The sequence below is a fragment of the Phialemonium atrogriseum genome (assembly GCF_030411735.1).
Source record: "Phialemonium atrogriseum strain 8032-3 unplaced genomic scaffold QBC33scaffold_34, whole genome shotgun sequence".
NCBI lineage: Eukaryota > Fungi > Ascomycota > Sordariomycetes > Cephalothecales > Cephalothecaceae > Phialemonium > Phialemonium atrogriseum.
The window spans coordinates 85,500-100,025 of NW_026848171.1; the positions used below are offsets into that span (position 1 = coordinate 85,500).

The 14,526-nt window shown below is 54.0% G+C and overlaps 7 protein-coding genes across 7 annotated transcripts; 5 read left to right on the plus strand and 2 right to left on the minus strand.

Moving 5' to 3' along the window:
* The first annotated feature begins 253 nt into the window (after positions 1 to 253).
* QBC33DRAFT_550399 (uncharacterized protein) lies at positions 254 to 1,739 on the plus strand. Its single transcript, XM_060429078.1, has 2 exons — positions 254 to 583; positions 670 to 1,739. The coding sequence occupies exons 1-2, from the start codon at positions 410 to 412 to the stop codon at positions 1,285 to 1,287; spliced, it is 792 nt and encodes a 263-aa protein (XP_060279319.1). The 5' UTR covers positions 254 to 409; the 3' UTR covers positions 1,288 to 1,739.
* Positions 1,740 to 1,994: 255 nt separating this feature from the next.
* On the plus strand, positions 1,995 to 3,832 carry QBC33DRAFT_518907 (uncharacterized protein; the record flags this gene model as incomplete). The annotated part of the gene is made up of 7 exons (XM_060426264.1): positions 1,995 to 2,386; positions 2,462 to 2,718; positions 2,773 to 2,828; positions 2,858 to 3,166; positions 3,243 to 3,413; positions 3,455 to 3,641; positions 3,729 to 3,832. 7 exons carry the CDS (start codon positions 1,995 to 1,997, stop codon positions 3,830 to 3,832), a joined length of 1,476 nt encoding a protein of 491 aa, XP_060279320.1.
* Positions 3,833 to 4,673: 841 nt separating this feature from the next.
* On the minus strand, positions 4,674 to 5,191 carry QBC33DRAFT_581246 (50S ribosomal protein L30e-like protein; the record flags this gene model as incomplete). The annotated part of the gene is made up of 3 exons (XM_060431258.1): positions 4,674 to 4,936; positions 5,003 to 5,098; positions 5,164 to 5,191. The coding sequence occupies 3 exons, from the start codon at positions 5,189 to 5,191 to the stop codon at positions 4,674 to 4,676; spliced, it is 387 nt and encodes a 128-aa protein (XP_060279321.1).
* Positions 5,192 to 5,821: 630 nt separating this feature from the next.
* On the minus strand, positions 5,822 to 7,508 carry QBC33DRAFT_550406 (uncharacterized protein). Its single transcript, XM_060429079.1, has 3 exons — positions 7,463 to 7,508; positions 7,004 to 7,394; positions 5,822 to 6,949 (listed from the first exon to the last, which is right to left on the minus strand). The coding sequence occupies exons 2-3, from the start codon at positions 7,229 to 7,231 to the stop codon at positions 6,134 to 6,136; spliced, it is 1,044 nt and encodes a 347-aa protein (XP_060279322.1). The 5' UTR covers positions 7,232 to 7,394; positions 7,463 to 7,508; the 3' UTR covers positions 5,822 to 6,133.
* A 2,071-nt stretch (positions 7,509 to 9,579) lies between these two features.
* Positions 9,580 to 11,209, plus strand: QBC33DRAFT_499860 (Intradiol ring-cleavage dioxygenase). The gene is made up of 3 exons (XM_060425659.1): positions 9,580 to 9,852; positions 9,953 to 10,497; positions 10,590 to 11,209. Exons 1-3 carry the CDS (start codon positions 9,591 to 9,593, stop codon positions 11,073 to 11,075), a joined length of 1,293 nt encoding a protein of 430 aa, XP_060279323.1. The 5' UTR covers positions 9,580 to 9,590; the 3' UTR covers positions 11,076 to 11,209.
* A 456-nt stretch (positions 11,210 to 11,665) lies between these two features.
* Positions 11,666 to 13,468, plus strand: QBC33DRAFT_550412 (protease). Its single transcript, XM_060429080.1, has 3 exons — positions 11,666 to 12,485; positions 12,550 to 12,692; positions 12,803 to 13,468. Exons 1-3 carry the CDS (start codon positions 12,072 to 12,074, stop codon positions 13,098 to 13,100), a joined length of 855 nt encoding a protein of 284 aa, XP_060279324.1. The 5' UTR covers positions 11,666 to 12,071; the 3' UTR covers positions 13,101 to 13,468.
* On the plus strand, positions 13,145 to 13,551 carry QBC33DRAFT_249739 (uncharacterized protein). The gene has a single exon (XM_060422987.1). It carries the CDS (start codon positions 13,277 to 13,279, stop codon positions 13,496 to 13,498), a length of 222 nt encoding a protein of 73 aa, XP_060279325.1. The 5' UTR covers positions 13,145 to 13,276; the 3' UTR covers positions 13,499 to 13,551.
* The last annotated feature ends 975 nt before the right edge of the window (positions 13,552 to 14,526 follow it).

A 14,526-nucleotide genomic window follows, 5' to 3' on the forward strand; every position in this document is an offset into this window, starting at 1 on the left:
GTTTGAGTGGCTTACACTATCAGAAAGTCCGGCTCACTTTCAGGACCACGAGACATACATACAGCTAGCAGCCACCGAGCCAGCGCTACCCTACGATCGACTGTTTCATTGCCGCAAAAAAACATCAATCTTGAGATTACATGGTGCTATTGCGGCTAGGCGACGATGGCCTCAAGCAGGAGGCAGGAGAAGGAGCTCCCTTCACGGGTATAAGAAGGCATCCATCTGCCCCGTCAGTGCAACTCTCTCATCCAGCAGCCAGCATCTCAACCAGGTCGATAAAAGTCACTCGTTAGACAACATCTCGCACTCTTTTACCACTGCTTTACCACAGTCGTTCTCGCAGCCTACCTCAGTCACAGTCACTCTTTCTATAACATCAATACTCTGCCACCTCTCTTCTTCTACAATGGACCCTATTTCGAGCGTCAACGTCTTCTGTGGCGATGGGACCACCTGCTACTTTGATAATATCACGCCTCTGTACTCTGACTGCGGCAAGATCATCATCCCTATCGGAACCTACCCCCACCAAGTCGAGGTCAACCCGACCGCCATCACCATCATCCCCACTCGTCCGACTGTGAGTTTCCCCGCCGAGTCTTGGGAGTCTCAGTTTCCCATGTCCCAGTCAAGGCCGCCTAACAACTAACGTCTGAAATCATGCAGCCCACCACGACCTCGTGCACCACCCTCCAGACCGCTACAACTACCCATTATGGACGTGGAGACGGAAACGGAAACGGTCACGGAAATGGAGACGGGCATGGACATGGAGGACCTGGAGGACATGGCGGATCCTACCCCACTCCACCAGCCTACTGCAAGGACCCCCTCATCGATATCGTCGTCAACCTTCTGGGCCTGAACATCGACATCGCCGCCTACCTGGACCTCTCAGGCCTCCTAGAGGGCGTCGGCGAGCTCCTGAGCGGCCTCCTCGGCGGCGGCGGCAGGCACGGGCGCCCGACCTCGATCAAGCGCCGGTACGAGGCGCACTGCGGCGCGACTCTGGAGCACTGCCGGGCCGGCCGCGAGATCAACCGGACGACGTCGACGGGCCACGAGGACTGCGTGTCGCGGTGCGAGCGGGCCGGCATCGAGGCCTCGGTGCGGCTCGGCAACCTCGTCGACTGCCTCGGCGTCACGCTGGACCGCGGCATCAGCGTCGACAACTGCCTGTTTGTGCTGGGCGACCGCAAGCACCTGCTCGACCTCGACATCGATCTGCTTGGCGGGAATGATCACACTGACTCGCTCATCAACCTCGACCTTAACATCGGATGAGCTGCTGCTGCGCCCGCCCGATCACTTGCCTCTCCTCACGAGATTTCGTGACTAGGCTGGGCGGATTTTCTGATTGCGCGGAGTGAACGTCAGACATATGATTCTTTCTACGGCAGCGTCACTTAGACAACTTTTTGGGGGTTAGAAAAGAGGATTGGGGACGGAGGATTCTTCTGGGGGCAGTATTCAGATATTTACCATTCATCTTAATTAGTATTATTAGTATTTGTTCTTAGTTGGTATCAATAAACTTCAATCTTGCTGCAGAAGTTTTGCATGGGTCTGGTTCATACTTTGACTCTGGGCTTCAGACTAGGTACCTTCCTCTAGTTAGTGAAACCGAGGTTCTCAAGGTGGCATTGTTGCCACATTGCTGCCAGAATCTTGCCCTCCCAGAGCTGCATATGCTCCACCACATCAACAGGCGCAAAACTGTCGTTATTAAGCAGGGCGTGCACAGGCAGACACTGGATGCCACACAGGAGCCTGGTGAATCTGGTTGGCAGTGCTCTGCAACTGAGAAGCCTTTCACTTCAAGACAGTCCGCGCACCGTTCTCAAGTGAATGAAACTGTCAAGGATTATATATAGCTTCTCCAATATGGCTTCCACTGTGGTACTCTACACAGCAAGGCAGCTTTTTCGAAAGCACGACCACTCCAAACTCCTCTCAACCATCTCGACTCCACCCCGCCCAACGCCATCAAAATGGACACGGAGGGCCAACCCCGACGATTCGTTGAGAGCGACAGCCCGGATGGCGAGTTTCTGGCACGGGCTACTTACGACCCGGCGGCGCCTCTGCGTAGCCCAAGGCACATGCTGCCTTCTTCGACTAGCCGAGTGGCCATGGCCATCGGCAAGCATCGAATCCTCGAGCCTTTTGACCTCGCGGATCAGGACCACGAGAGCATGCGGGACACTCTCTTGGGAATTCTCCAGCAGGACCAGTGGTCCTGTCTTGCTGTTGTCCGCGTTGGTTTCAGAGGTGCCGACGTGTATGAGTTTCCCGTCACCGTCCTGATCTCGGTCAAGCCTTGTGCAATGACTACTAGTCGAGCTGTCGAGAATGTCAACAAAGCTGCCGATTGCATCTATGGGTTCGTTCAGATGCCTAGACTCCACGCTCACCTTTGCCCCTCAGTTTATCCTGCGTCTTACTAACTTGCTCTCAGTTTCCACGAGCTTCGTGATGTGGCAATCGAAGTCGTCGAGGCCGGTTTCTCTCCTTCTCATGAGAAGTACACCATATTGGAACTAGGCTGCGCTTTCGAAGACTGCTACTCTGCTAATCCTGCCATGGGCGCAAGTCTCGGTCTGTCCGGCAGTTTTGGCAGCGGCTCCTTGGGTGGCTACCTCCGACTGCGAATCAGGTCCAATGCCGAAGAGAATGCCACATACCTGGCTCTTACATGTCATCATGTCCTGTCCGGTGTGTACTATATTCTAAATCTCCTGTTACCCCGCCATGTCCTGTTCTAACAAGTGTGCAAGATGGGCCAGACCCTGTTCCTCTCGCCAGCTCAAATGCAACCGTCGAATGTCCTTCCCCTGCCGACGACGACGTCTAGAAGACTGTGTTGGAGGACGGGAAAGACATGGTTGAAGATTCGCGACACCTTCAGCACCTTAAGGTTCTGCGAGACGCCATGCAGATCAAGCCAGCACAAGCGAAGGCTCTTTCTAAAGCCGAAGAGGAAGCAGCCCTAGACCGGGCTTTGCACGAGAAGGCTCTGGCCTTCAACACTCGTTTCGGCAATGTCTATCGTACCTCGGGACTTGGCAGAACGGCTGCTGGGTCGGATTTCCTCCTCGACTGGGGCCTAGTCGAGCTGGATGCAGAGCGAGTCAAGAACCCGGACGATTTATCTGCATATAATGTATTTGTCATTCCTGCTCTTGTCCCCATCTCCTTTTCATATTACCCAGCTGGCAACTGACTGAGTTTGAATGTAGGCACTCGACTTCGACGCCATTCGATACTGCAAAAAGGTGCTGCGCCCGCAAGCAAAGCACATTCAAGTCAATGCAGCAGATATCCAGAGTGGGACAGGTACCCTACGAGCAGAGGAGATTCAGGGTCTTATTGCCGACCCCGACAGCCCCAAGAAGGCTCTCGTGTTCAAGGTTGGACGAACACAGGGACGACGGTTGGCATGTTGAACCAGATCCATCCCAGTGTTCGCATGGAGTACGAAATTGATGGGAAGACGAAGATCGTCGTGGCCAAAATGCTTCTGGCCGTGGCACCCAAGGGAACCAAGTGGTGGGTTGGCAGGGGCGGCATCATCAATACCTTTGGCTACGATGGCGATTCGGGTTCCCCTGTCTACGACTACAGCGGCAAGCGGCTCGGTATGTACGTTGAAGGACAGACCAAGGACAAGCACGGCGATCCCTCTCCGCCATCCGTGAATGGATTGTACTTTGTCACACCCATAGGCCCTACCGTCAAGGATATCCTTACTACCCTGCGTGGGGACCCCGGCTGTGCTGGTTGTAACCTAGAGATCGACACCGAATGGGAAGCGCCGGACGAACCGTAGGAGCAGGACGGCCAGGCATCCAGCTTCAACAGGCTCTTTACCTGGGTGCAGCATCTGCTGCAGCTGCTGCGCCAGATCTGGTGCGTTGCTCCCCAGAAGTGCGAGGGTTATCCAGCACCACTAGGGCTGGAAGACGGAAGGAAGGATACACTCCACTCTCTAGATAGACTTTCATAGCTGGCAACTTTCTCCCATCATAATTCCTTGCCTGTGCTTGTTGGTTCAGGTAGCTATGTGGCATTTGTTGATGTCGTATGCTGTGAGGGCAAAAAAAATCGTATCTCTGACTGGTCCATTTGCGACTTTGTCATTCTCTTCGCCGTTTTCTAGTGGTAGGAGAATTGCCAAAATTTACGCGTTAAAATCAAATCGACGCCCCCTACAGCACCTTTCCAAAGCCAAGTTTACCAGTCTCAGAGAACAACTCCGCGGTGCTACCTGGACGGTACTCATAGCATAGCTAGATCGGCTACCGTCACGACTGAAATACCTATCCATCTCCTCTACGATTCTGGAAACGAAACTGCCTTTGACTGCGCATAGGGTGCTTGTAAGTAACGGGGCGATGTAGGTACATTTTGGTCGGCAATTGGTTTAGTTAGCTAGCAAAGTTTCTTTGGCTCAGGGCACATGAAACGTGAGAGTGCAGGTTATGGTGGCAAAGAGAGTATTGTATCTTATCTACCTAGGGGAAGCCCGATAGAGTCATGAACAAGTCTCTAAAGTCCATCACCAAAACTCGCAAATCTTGACTAGCAGATGCCAGTGTCCGTCCTTCTGCGGTGCCGGAATCAGGCATCGGCAAAGGGTGGCCACGGTCCTGCAAGCATTTGCCAGGGCCTTAGATGGCAAGTCTCTCGACCTTGTCCCTGAGCGCCTTGATCTGCCCCGCCAGGCTGCTGCCCTCGTTCGCGTTGATGCTGGCGGCGATGACGGACCGGCTGACACCGCAGGCCCTGCCGAGCTGCACCTTGCTGGGCACGTAGACGTACGGCACGTTCTTGTCCTCGGCGAGAAGGGGGAGGTGGAGGATGATCGCCAGGGGGCTGGTGTCGGCGGCGAGAACGGCCAGCTCGCAAACGCCTCGGTTCACGGCCTTGGTGACTGCCCGATGGAGGATTAGCAACTGGAAGACTAAACGGGGGGCGCCGCGACGCTGGGCTGACGAACCTTCGTTGGCACCTTTCTTGGCCTGGCGATAATGCGTGGCTGTTTGGAGAAGATCCAGAATCTCCTGGGTCAGGGCAGGATCGGCCAGCGGCCAAGCTGATGGTCTGGTCAGTCACGAGAAGCCCCGGCAAACGAGGCAGGAAAGGGCGGGATAAATTTACCTGCGGCATCGGAAGCGGGCTGAGACATTGTTGCGGAAAGCGACTCGCCTGTGAGAGGTTCACTGTCGTGGCTGTTGAGGGAGGATTTCGTTTGAAGGTGGTGGTGAGCAAGGAAACGAAAAGTTAGAAATTTTTCAGGTACCAGGGCAGAAAAACGATCACCAACCATCCATTCAGGTTTCGTCCTAATCAGGAAGGCGGTCAATGGAGGTACTTAGGTACACGTGCCAGTAGGTGGGTCCTTGTGTCTATCAACCAAGCAGAGCGGTCAAAAACAACAGTCCCAACAGGAGGAAATTCCACAGGGCATGTTGAATTATGAGATATGGTTGAACTTGCGTATAATCATCTGCCAGGCACGCAGGTCAGCTATTTGTCGCCTGTTTGTTTGTTCGTTCGTTTGAACAAGAGTTGGACAAGGACACAGTGAAGACAAAGGTTCCATTCTTTCAGGCAGAAAAGGAGGTACTCAGCTGGGTGCCTAGGCTTGCTCAGTACCTGACTTTTGCAAGGAGAGTTGGAATGGCTGTCCTCCCTTGACGCCAGAGTTGCGATTAAAGCAGCTAATTAAACCAAGCCAGGAGCAGAAGCCGGCGTATTTCTGATTGATGGTTGCATTGTTGGCTTCCAAAATGACCATCTTGACGACCGCAGTTGAGTCCCTGTGGTTCTAAGGTAGCCTCTGCTTGCGTGACACTTTGAGTTGCAGATATAACTGTCCTGATGCCTGTCCTGACGTCTAGAATATTTGATGAAAACCACATGTAATTAGAAGGAGTGCAACACACTATTATTTGATCTGGCTCAAACATCCAGGGCCAGGGCAATACAAGAGCTTGATTAACCGGCACTCTCCAGTCCTCCACTTCGCAGTTCCACTGTGCTCTGCTCTCTGTGATCTCCACTTCCCCCATGGCTTGGTCATGCAATCTTCGCCAGCTCAGGGGATGGGAGAGAGGGGAGTTGTTGATTACACGTATCCTCTCGCGATTGCCAAAACCCCAAGATGGCCCCTGGCCCATTCACAGGCACTCTTCCAAGTTCCCTTCACCGCATCAACAGCCCCCTTTGCAGCCTCGACCGCCAGTACCCCAACTCGGTATAGCCCGTAGGAGACGGTGCCAATGATGGCCGCAGCCAAAATCAAGCCAAACAAGAGGCCCGCAAAGCGACTCCAGTAGGACCAGAAGAAGGATACGACTGGTCTGACCCTGGACTGCTTGGAGATCGGGGACGGCGCTGTGTTCCAGATTGGAAGGCTCTGGGAGCCGCGGGGCAGACTCGCCTGGTGGCATACGGAGGTGCTCGGATCGGGGATGGTGCCGTAGGAGGTGCTCTGGAGGGCCCCCGGCTCGAAAGATTGTCGAGACCGACGCGCGTATTCGCTGACGTGATGCCACTGGATGCCGTGCATCAAGCCGTCGGTTTCGGTGGGACGAGAAGTCGAAGGGAGTGGTCGCGACAATCTGTTTTCCGAGGTCGGACTTGTAGTCGGGGAGATCGTGTGGGTGCGTTGGATGTAATCGGCCAGGTCTTGGTACGACGCCTCCGTCAGGCCGAAATCTTTGCCGCAGCGGACGTAGATCTCCAGCATGGAGAACGGTAAGGTGTACGGCGCCTTGGTATTGATGTAGGATTTCTTGGGTAGGGACCGGCCTTCTCGAAGATAAAGGAGGGTGCCATTGTCTGGGTGAGTCGAGGACGGATGGATGGGAAGATACTCCAGTCTTACTGTGCGGCTGTGCGCATGCTTCACAGAAAGATCCACTTCTCTGAAGGATGTTATCTGAGGGAGTAAGTCTGTCTGTTCATGAGGACTGGGGAGGGAAGGTTGAAGTACAATAAGGATGACAACCTTCCCGTCGGATTCCTCAGGGGAGAGAATCACGACGGGATGACCGTAACACCCGTCACTCAATCCGGTATTGTCCGGCTCTTTTTTCTCCGGCAGCCGCATGATATTCCCAGCTAGGGTTAAGTGCGCCGAGGGTCTGGAGCGGCCCGACCGCTCTTTTCTCGATCTTCTCGATCTTCGTCCTGGGAGGTTTGCGGCCGTTACCCCGGGCATTTTTGCGAATATTGAAACCAGATTGCAACCAAGAGGAGGAAATAGGAGGAACAACCACAATACAATACATGACCGACGAGTTTCCTGGAAGAAGTACGACGGCCTCCAGAGGTGGGGTTGAGATGGGTCGCTTGGAGTTGGGTCGCAGAAGCTGGCCAACAGACTGACATCTTAATCAGCCTTGCCAATCACCAACAGGCAGCCATTGTGAGGGCAATTTGAGTGGCTCACAACAATCCTAACACGATCCACGTGGGAACTTGTCGTCGAATAATTCTGCACAGAGGATGGCAGCATTTGTGACCAAGTCTGAATCTTGTCGCTCTTGTCACTTTCCTTTTGTCTTCCGACATTTTTGCCTTCCTTGCTTTATTGACATAATTGAGAGGTGTACTGACCTTTATGTGGGTTTTTGTTTTATTTTTATCTCTGGCTTGTTTCATTCCATCTTGACTTGCTTTGGTCTTCTCTGTCCTAATATAATTATATGTAGCAGTGGCTGTACGCTTGAAGGTGTTGTCAATTAGTTATAAGGTCTTACATACCTATATAATTTAGTGATGATAGGTACTCGAAGACAGGATCAAAGTTAATACCCTGAACCCTTTTGCATCCAATCCAAAGTTGCCTAGGGCCGGCCCGAAACACCCCCCAGACTTGCCCATGCAAGATGACATTCCCAACTGGAGAAAGGAGATTCTTCTAGATTTCGTCAAGCATCACAACTCCACATGCCCAAGCATGATATGGTAATTACATAATCTAGCACCCTCACCGGGCTCCAACGACCTAGGATCTGGATCTAGGGTAGATCATCTCCATCAGATACCCCTTAGAGGAGCGTGTTCTAATGGAAAATCTGCCGCAATCTACCGACGACTGCAACGCTCCCCTCAGCCACGCAATTCTCGTTTGCGTTTACCCAGGTTGCAGAGTCGTCTTCAGACAGCGCTGAACGAACTGGAGGGCGATCATGTCAACTTCTCCTCGTTCTCTTTAATGAGGCTAAATCAGCGCTCCCGCGAGCCGAACCATAACCACGTGTATTAGATTGATCTGGAGAATCTCCCACCAATGACTTTTGGATCATTAATAATGTACCAAATCGAGGACGGTTGCGCGAAATGGACGGTGCGTAAGACCTTCGCCACTTGCTAGTAGCCATCCAATTGGGATCTTACCGTTGATGTTGATACGCCCACTCTTATGATTTACGATTGGTTCATGGGGCAACTACCGCGCTTTTCACCTCCTTTTCAACTTCCTTCATAGTGAGGGGTCCTAATTAGATGCTTCCAGCCAGATGCAAGTCGTAGTTGTTATAATCTAAGCATTGTCTTGGCACATCCTCTTGTAGAGTTTGAATCTCTACACTATACCTCAGAGCCCTGATGCTGTAGCAAAATCAGTTGCATATCGATGCCCTCGATGTCCTCGACGCTCTTAGACAGTTGGATAGGAAGGCCTAAGAACCACGTGTTTGGTGTTAGGGAAAAAAAACCGAACAATCAATTAACTGATTAATTTCTCTTTCTTACAAGTTGATTACCGCCTTTCAGTTTGGAACTGCAAAGCTTGGCGTTGACAGCTCCGATCTCACCATATGATAGAATCCTAGTACGGCACTTCTTGTCGACAATGGTGCTTCCTGGATTCGTGCTTCCTGGATTCCCGGTTACAGAACCCGGCGTTCCTGCTTCCGTGTTAATATCTCCTCAGAATCTTCCAATGAGCCTTCCATCGCTTTTGCCACCATCCTGGCGCCCGGCCAGCTTGATCGGTTATTGTTCTTCAGGTGTAGGGAAGTTGATTTGACATCCCTGGCCAACCATGGAGCAGGCAATGGTTTCGAGATGACCATTGCGGAAAAGTTACCAGCGTCGTCCCCACTTGATCCGGTTGCCGATTGGATTAGACTGTCGAAACAATTTCTATATCGAACGCAAAAGTGTCGTTCCGCAGATAATTACGCGGACAATTCCTTGGGTGGCCATGTAACATAATTATAAGGTAATTATAGCGTTATTTCTCCCGGACCCCTGATCTTGACCGATTTCACCCCACATCCCGTGCCGATCGGGCAGGACCGTGGAGGGATTAGATGGGCATCTGCCGGGAAAGAGCCTCCTGGACCTGCCTTCAATATCGGTCCACGTAATGGTAATCGTAAGCCTTGGTTAGAGGAACGTTCCAACCGGCCAAGAAGACTAGTGCCCCAGTGCCCAATTACACGAGCAATGATCAATGGTATAAAATAGACCACAAGTGAACCGCTCGATCCCTTGCTGGTGATGTGGTTCCGGAAGCTAGCCGACTGAGAATAACGTTCGCAAGGCAATCCCTAGGCATCTCCACGACCATGGCAAAGCTCCAATCTTTGTTGGCTGCCCTCTTGGCGGGCTCGTCCATCCTCGGCGGTGTCCTGGCCCATCCGGGCGAGACCCACTCCGTCCAGAAGGTCAAGAAGAGCATTGCCGAGCGAGACCTTGCGATTGCCCATTCCAAGCGCGTCACGCAACAGTGCGCGGCCAAGCCCAAGCACCGCTCCCTCCAGGCGCGGTCGGCTGCTCGCCGGTCGATGACGGCTCAGCTCCTCCGCGAGAAGCGTGGCATCGTCGACAGTGAGTACTGGAGCCGATTTATCGTGGGAGCCTAGAAATTTGGACCATCTCGTTTCGTCATTGAACCTAAGGCTGATACACATATATTTTCTGTAATTAGAGCCCATGATTGCGCGTCGCGACCAAGACGCCCTCGACGCCTGGCTCAACACGTGCCACGACCAGGGTGCCTCGGTCGAGTATGAACTCTCCACTGAGGAGTCGGTCATCTTCACGTCCAACGCGACGACGGCACTTACGCCCGAGACCATCATCGGGCCGTACTTTGTGGCGGGCGAGCACATCCGCAGCAACATCACCGAGGGCCAGGCCGGGGTGCCGATCCACCTGGACATCCAGTTTATCGACATCGAGACGTGCGAGCCCGTGCCCAACATGCTCGTCGACGTGTGGCACTCCAACGCCACGGGCTCGTACTCAGGCGTCGGGGGCGCCGGCCAGGGCGACCTCAACACCACCTTCTGCCGCGGCGTGCAGTCCACCGACAAGGACGGCGTCACCCAGTTCGACTCGATCTACCCGGGCCACTACGTCGGCCGCACCATCCACATCCACGTCGTGACCCGGCGTGGCGGCAAGATCCTCCCCAACGGTACGTACACCGGCGGCACTGTCAACCACATTGGCCAGATCTATTTCGACCAGGTAGGTTGTTGTTATAAATTAGTTTCCACGGGCGGACAGGGGACCTTGAAATCAAACTGACTGACCCCCCCACTTTCTCCCCCTCTGCGCAGGAGCTCAATGACGCAGTCGAGAGCCTGGAGCCGTACATTTCCAACACGGCCCAGCGGACGACCAACGTGGGAGACTTCTTGACAGCCGACGAGGCGACGGCGGACTACGACCCGTTCCTCGACTACATCCGGCTCGGCGACGACGCCAACGACGGCCTGCTCATGTGGATCACGATCGGCATCAACACGACGGCCGACTACGACGACATGGCCATGGAGGCGGCGCACCTGTACAAGGAAGGCGGCAAGAGCAGCAACGGCGGCATGGGCGGCATGCCGCCATTCCCGGCCAACTTCACCGGCTTCCCGCCCGGCGTGCCGTTCCCCACGGGGGCCTTCCCGCCTGGCATGCCGTTCCCGACTGGTGGGTTCCCCGGGTTCCCGACGGGGGCGGGGGGCGCGCAGGCTACTGCTAAGCCGTGGGGTCCGTGCTTGAGGAAGACGAAGGATGATAAGAAGGAGGAGCCGGAGGACAAGCCGGAGTGAAGGGAGTCGGGTTGGGGGAAGCTTTTGGTGTGATATGTTCGATTCAACCGCGTTCGCGTGGGGTCGGTGTGATTTAGGTCTGCCTTCTTCAAATCTCTTCTGGGGCGGGGACAAGGTCTACGACTAGATAGTGGTTTTGCAAGTTTCTTGCCTCTTTTGAGGCGTCAGTCCATCAGACGATTCCAAAGTCGTATTATCCGTTTGCCAATAGGCTCGACACGCTTGGTATCCCTATCGTCTGGTCCATTTCTGAGGCCAGGGCTACTTGCATATATGGCCGTCTCGAATTCTGCGTTTGAAGCCGTCGTAGGCCGTGGTGGAAGATGGTGGGCAAACATGGTTAGCCCAGAAGGAGCGCCGGAGGGAGAGAGAGATGTCCCAACCCAGTCCTTCAAGGCTCGGGATACGATTGCTCGAGATACGATTGCTCGGGATATGAGGCTCACATGGGTTTTCCCAAATACCAGGTCTCGAGGACGGTGGCGTTATTACTACGTTAATAAGGCCGAGCTCCGAGCTGGGGAGAGGGCATCAAAACCAGGGGGGGCCCCACATCGGGCCTTCCTAGCCGTAATTGTGCAATTATTTTTGGAAACGGAGCTGGGGCCAAGACAACCCAACCTGGCCTTTCACAACTCTGGCTCGCTCGCTTAAATCCAGAATACAACGCTGGTGGGTTAGCTCCCCCAGCAACCCCGACTTTCTGCCAGACTATTGGAATCTGAAATCGAGCAAAGACTGCAATGTGGTCGGAACCCATGGAACAGGGCACCACACACTGACATTACTGCGCAGTAGTGCAGCAGTAGCATGAAAAAGCCTGGACCGGATGGGCTCGTTGGAGTGTGTGGCGCGCCCAGTCAAGCCTGATAAATCGGACATGGTCCCGGAACACAACGCCAGCCCAGATGCCACTGCCGCTGCTGCCCTCGCCCTCCTCCTTCCCCCCCCAGAGTCATCATTTGCTGTTCGAACGGCAGAAGCCGCTCTGTCGCGATGAAGTCTCACGCCTTCGCCCTCCTCGTCCCCTCGATCCTCGCCTGGACGGCGGCGGCCGAACTGACATTCTCGGCCACAGCCGTCCACGCGGGCAAGCAAGTGGATACCTCGGGCCTCGAGTTCCTGCCGATCCCCCCGAGATCGCACCACCACCGCAACTCGAGCTCGCCACTGTCCCGGTCCCGCCCCCGCCCCGGAAAGAGGGCCGCCGTCAGCTACAGCGACAACTGGTGCGGCGTGTCGCAGCACACCACCGCCGCAAACCCCATCACCGGCGTGTCCGGCGTCTTCTCCACGCCCTCGCTGACCATCCGGCCGTCCGAGTCCATCCCGCAGTTTGCCGCCGCCTGGATCGGCATTGACGGCGCCTCGTGCCAAAACAGTCTCTTGCAAGCCGGGACGAGCACGGTGGTGTGTTTACTCTCCGCCCTCCTGTGTTGCGACCGCTCAGTTTTGCTTACCCCGCCCCCGTTAGGTCAATTCCAATGGCGGACAGAGTGCCTCTGCATGGTGGGAATGGGTGCCGAATGCATCGTACTCAATATCCGGGTTCCCTGTGAAACCCGGTGACTGGATTGACGTCAACATCACGACGTCCTCGCCGACAAATGCCAAAATGTCCGTAGCGGCTTCTCCCCCGCCCATATTGGAACTCCCTTCTCCACTCCCCCTCCCCCAAACACCCGACCAAGTCACAGAACCAAGAAATAGCTAACCCGGCACAACAGCGTGATGACCAACTACAACCGCGACTACAGCCTCACGCTCGTGCTAAACAACGGGCCCGAGCTCTGCCGCCTGGACGCCGACTGGATCATCGAGGACTTTGACGACGCCGACGGCCAGGTGGCGTTCCCGCGGTTTGACGACATCTGGTTCGAGGACTGCGTCGCCACCACCGCCAAGGGGACCAACATCGGCATCGACGGCGCCGCCATGATCTACCTCGGCCACGACACCGCGAGCGCCACGTGCCGTGCCGAGCAGTACGACAATGAGAACTTTTACTGCTACTCGCAGAACTGAGCGAGCTGCCGTGGAGAGAGAGAGTGTGTGTGTGTGTGCCCCTGTACCACTTCTTCCTCTGTACCTTTTTTTCTACCAAGGAGGAGAGGGGCACGCGGTTTCAGTTTAGACGGATACAGCGCCAGCCTCAAGCTTAGACTAGGAGATCACCGGGGGAGTATGGGTTTGGACAGTGGATGCAACCCCGTCCTTGGTGCCATGGACGTGGAGCACAGATGATCAGAACCTTCAAGATCCCATCCCTCTGTTTCCCGGGTTGGTCGATCGCATATGTAATCATGTATAATAATCATAAGATGATGGTAGTGCCTTGTATATATCCCTTGATAAATCTGGCCTATTTAATACATGCCAGTCAAGCCAGAAGCCGATCTTGGTTGCCCAGATGTCTGATTTAACCGCCTGTGGACCGTTTTGAACAAACAAACAAACAAACAAGAGGGCGCCGAGGGATGGGATGAAAGGCTGGCCTGCCGGCTATTGTATGTATATATCGATAAAGGGAGATCTCTAATTGTATACAAATAAATGGTGACGGTGGAAGACGTTGGCAGCATCAAGAACAGTTTAGGGTTAAGACTAAATCCAAGAATATAATTAGACATTTACAAGTACTTCTCTTTCCGCCCCCGTTGTGACTACGCGTGTATCAAGTCGTATCATATCATATGTCGCCAATGAGCATAATTCATCATGAAATCATTACGAGTTAAGAGAGAGCTTTGCGCGGTTTGAGGCCCACTCGAAACTGGGAGCTTGAGCTCCATCCCTTGAGTCAATATGCTGAACCAACTCTTCAACCGCGCAGAGAAGAGAAAATGATATGTCGAATCTATCAACGGGTACTCTTGCCGTCGAGGTGGCTATGCTGCGTAACGGCCTTTATTCTCCGACTCTCCTTTATGCTCAGAGTTTCCTGGCATCGCGGATACAATGTACGCTCATGACAATACCTCCAAGTGTCTGATCGAAACCTTTTCTTTATCTGTTACACCAGATTTCGTGACTTTTTTTGTAAGCATTCTGAGATCTGATATGTAGTTAATAATTAGGCTGAGGTTACTCCATTCCCCCCATCCATCCAAGTGACAAGTCGACAAATTTGGTCATCCTCCTTTGTCTGGGTCAAGCTTCAGCAGTCTGCGATATTTCAAGTTTGCCCCCCCTCAACCCAGGCGCGGCTCCAAGCCTCCCCGACGTTTCACGGTCGAGCTGGCCCAGATGCCCCAGCCAAAGACCAGTCGATGCCCGAGTAACACGGATCACAGGAGTGCCACAGCATTAATGCGGCTGTTACTTTATCACAACGTCGACGCGGACGAGGCATGTAACTGCCCCCCAGCACTATAAATACTATAGATGCTCTCCCCTTTCTGAGCATGCATGGCAGCATGGCAACATCCTCCATGATCTACAGCACCTTCTC

What these genes read in the sequence shown, in the direction of transcription:
- QBC33DRAFT_499860 (XM_060425659.1), top strand. Translation starts at nt 9,591, where the DNA reads ATGGCAAAGCTCCAATCTTTGTTGGCTGCCCTCTTGGCGGGCTCGTCC. An exon ending in GAAGCGTGGCATCGTCGACA is followed by an intron (nt 9,853 to 9,952) that starts GTGAGTACTGGA and finishes TTCTGTAATTAG; the next exon opens with AGCCCATGATTGCGCGTCGC. An exon ending in GCCAGATCTATTTCGACCAG is followed by an intron (nt 10,498 to 10,589) that starts GTAGGTTGTTGT and finishes CCCTCTGCGCAG; the next exon opens with GAGCTCAATGACGCAGTCGA.
- QBC33DRAFT_550406 (XM_060429079.1), bottom strand. Translation starts at nt 7,231, where the DNA reads ATGCCCGGGGTAACGGCCGCAAACCTCCCAGGACGAAGATCGAGAAGA. An exon ending in GGAAGGTTGTCATCCTTATT is followed by an intron (nt 6,950 to 7,003) that starts GTACTTCAACCT and finishes TTACTCCCTCAG; the next exon opens with ATAACATCCTTCAGAGAAGT.
- QBC33DRAFT_550399 (XM_060429078.1), top strand. Translation starts at nt 410, where the DNA reads ATGGACCCTATTTCGAGCGTCAACGTCTTCTGTGGCGATGGGACCACC. An exon ending in TCATCCCCACTCGTCCGACT is followed by an intron (nt 584 to 669) that starts GTGAGTTTCCCC and finishes GAAATCATGCAG; the next exon opens with CCCACCACGACCTCGTGCAC.
- QBC33DRAFT_249739 (XM_060422987.1), top strand. Translation starts at nt 13,277, where the DNA reads ATGCAACCCCGTCCTTGGTGCCATGGACGTGGAGCACAGATGATCAGA.
- QBC33DRAFT_550412 (XM_060429080.1), top strand. Translation starts at nt 12,072, where the DNA reads ATGAAGTCTCACGCCTTCGCCCTCCTCGTCCCCTCGATCCTCGCCTGG. An exon ending in AAGCCGGGACGAGCACGGTG is followed by an intron (nt 12,486 to 12,549) that starts GTGTGTTTACTC and finishes CGCCCCCGTTAG; the next exon opens with GTCAATTCCAATGGCGGACA. An exon ending in TCGCCGACAAATGCCAAAAT is followed by an intron (nt 12,693 to 12,802) that starts GTCCGTAGCGGC and finishes CCGGCACAACAG; the next exon opens with CGTGATGACCAACTACAACC.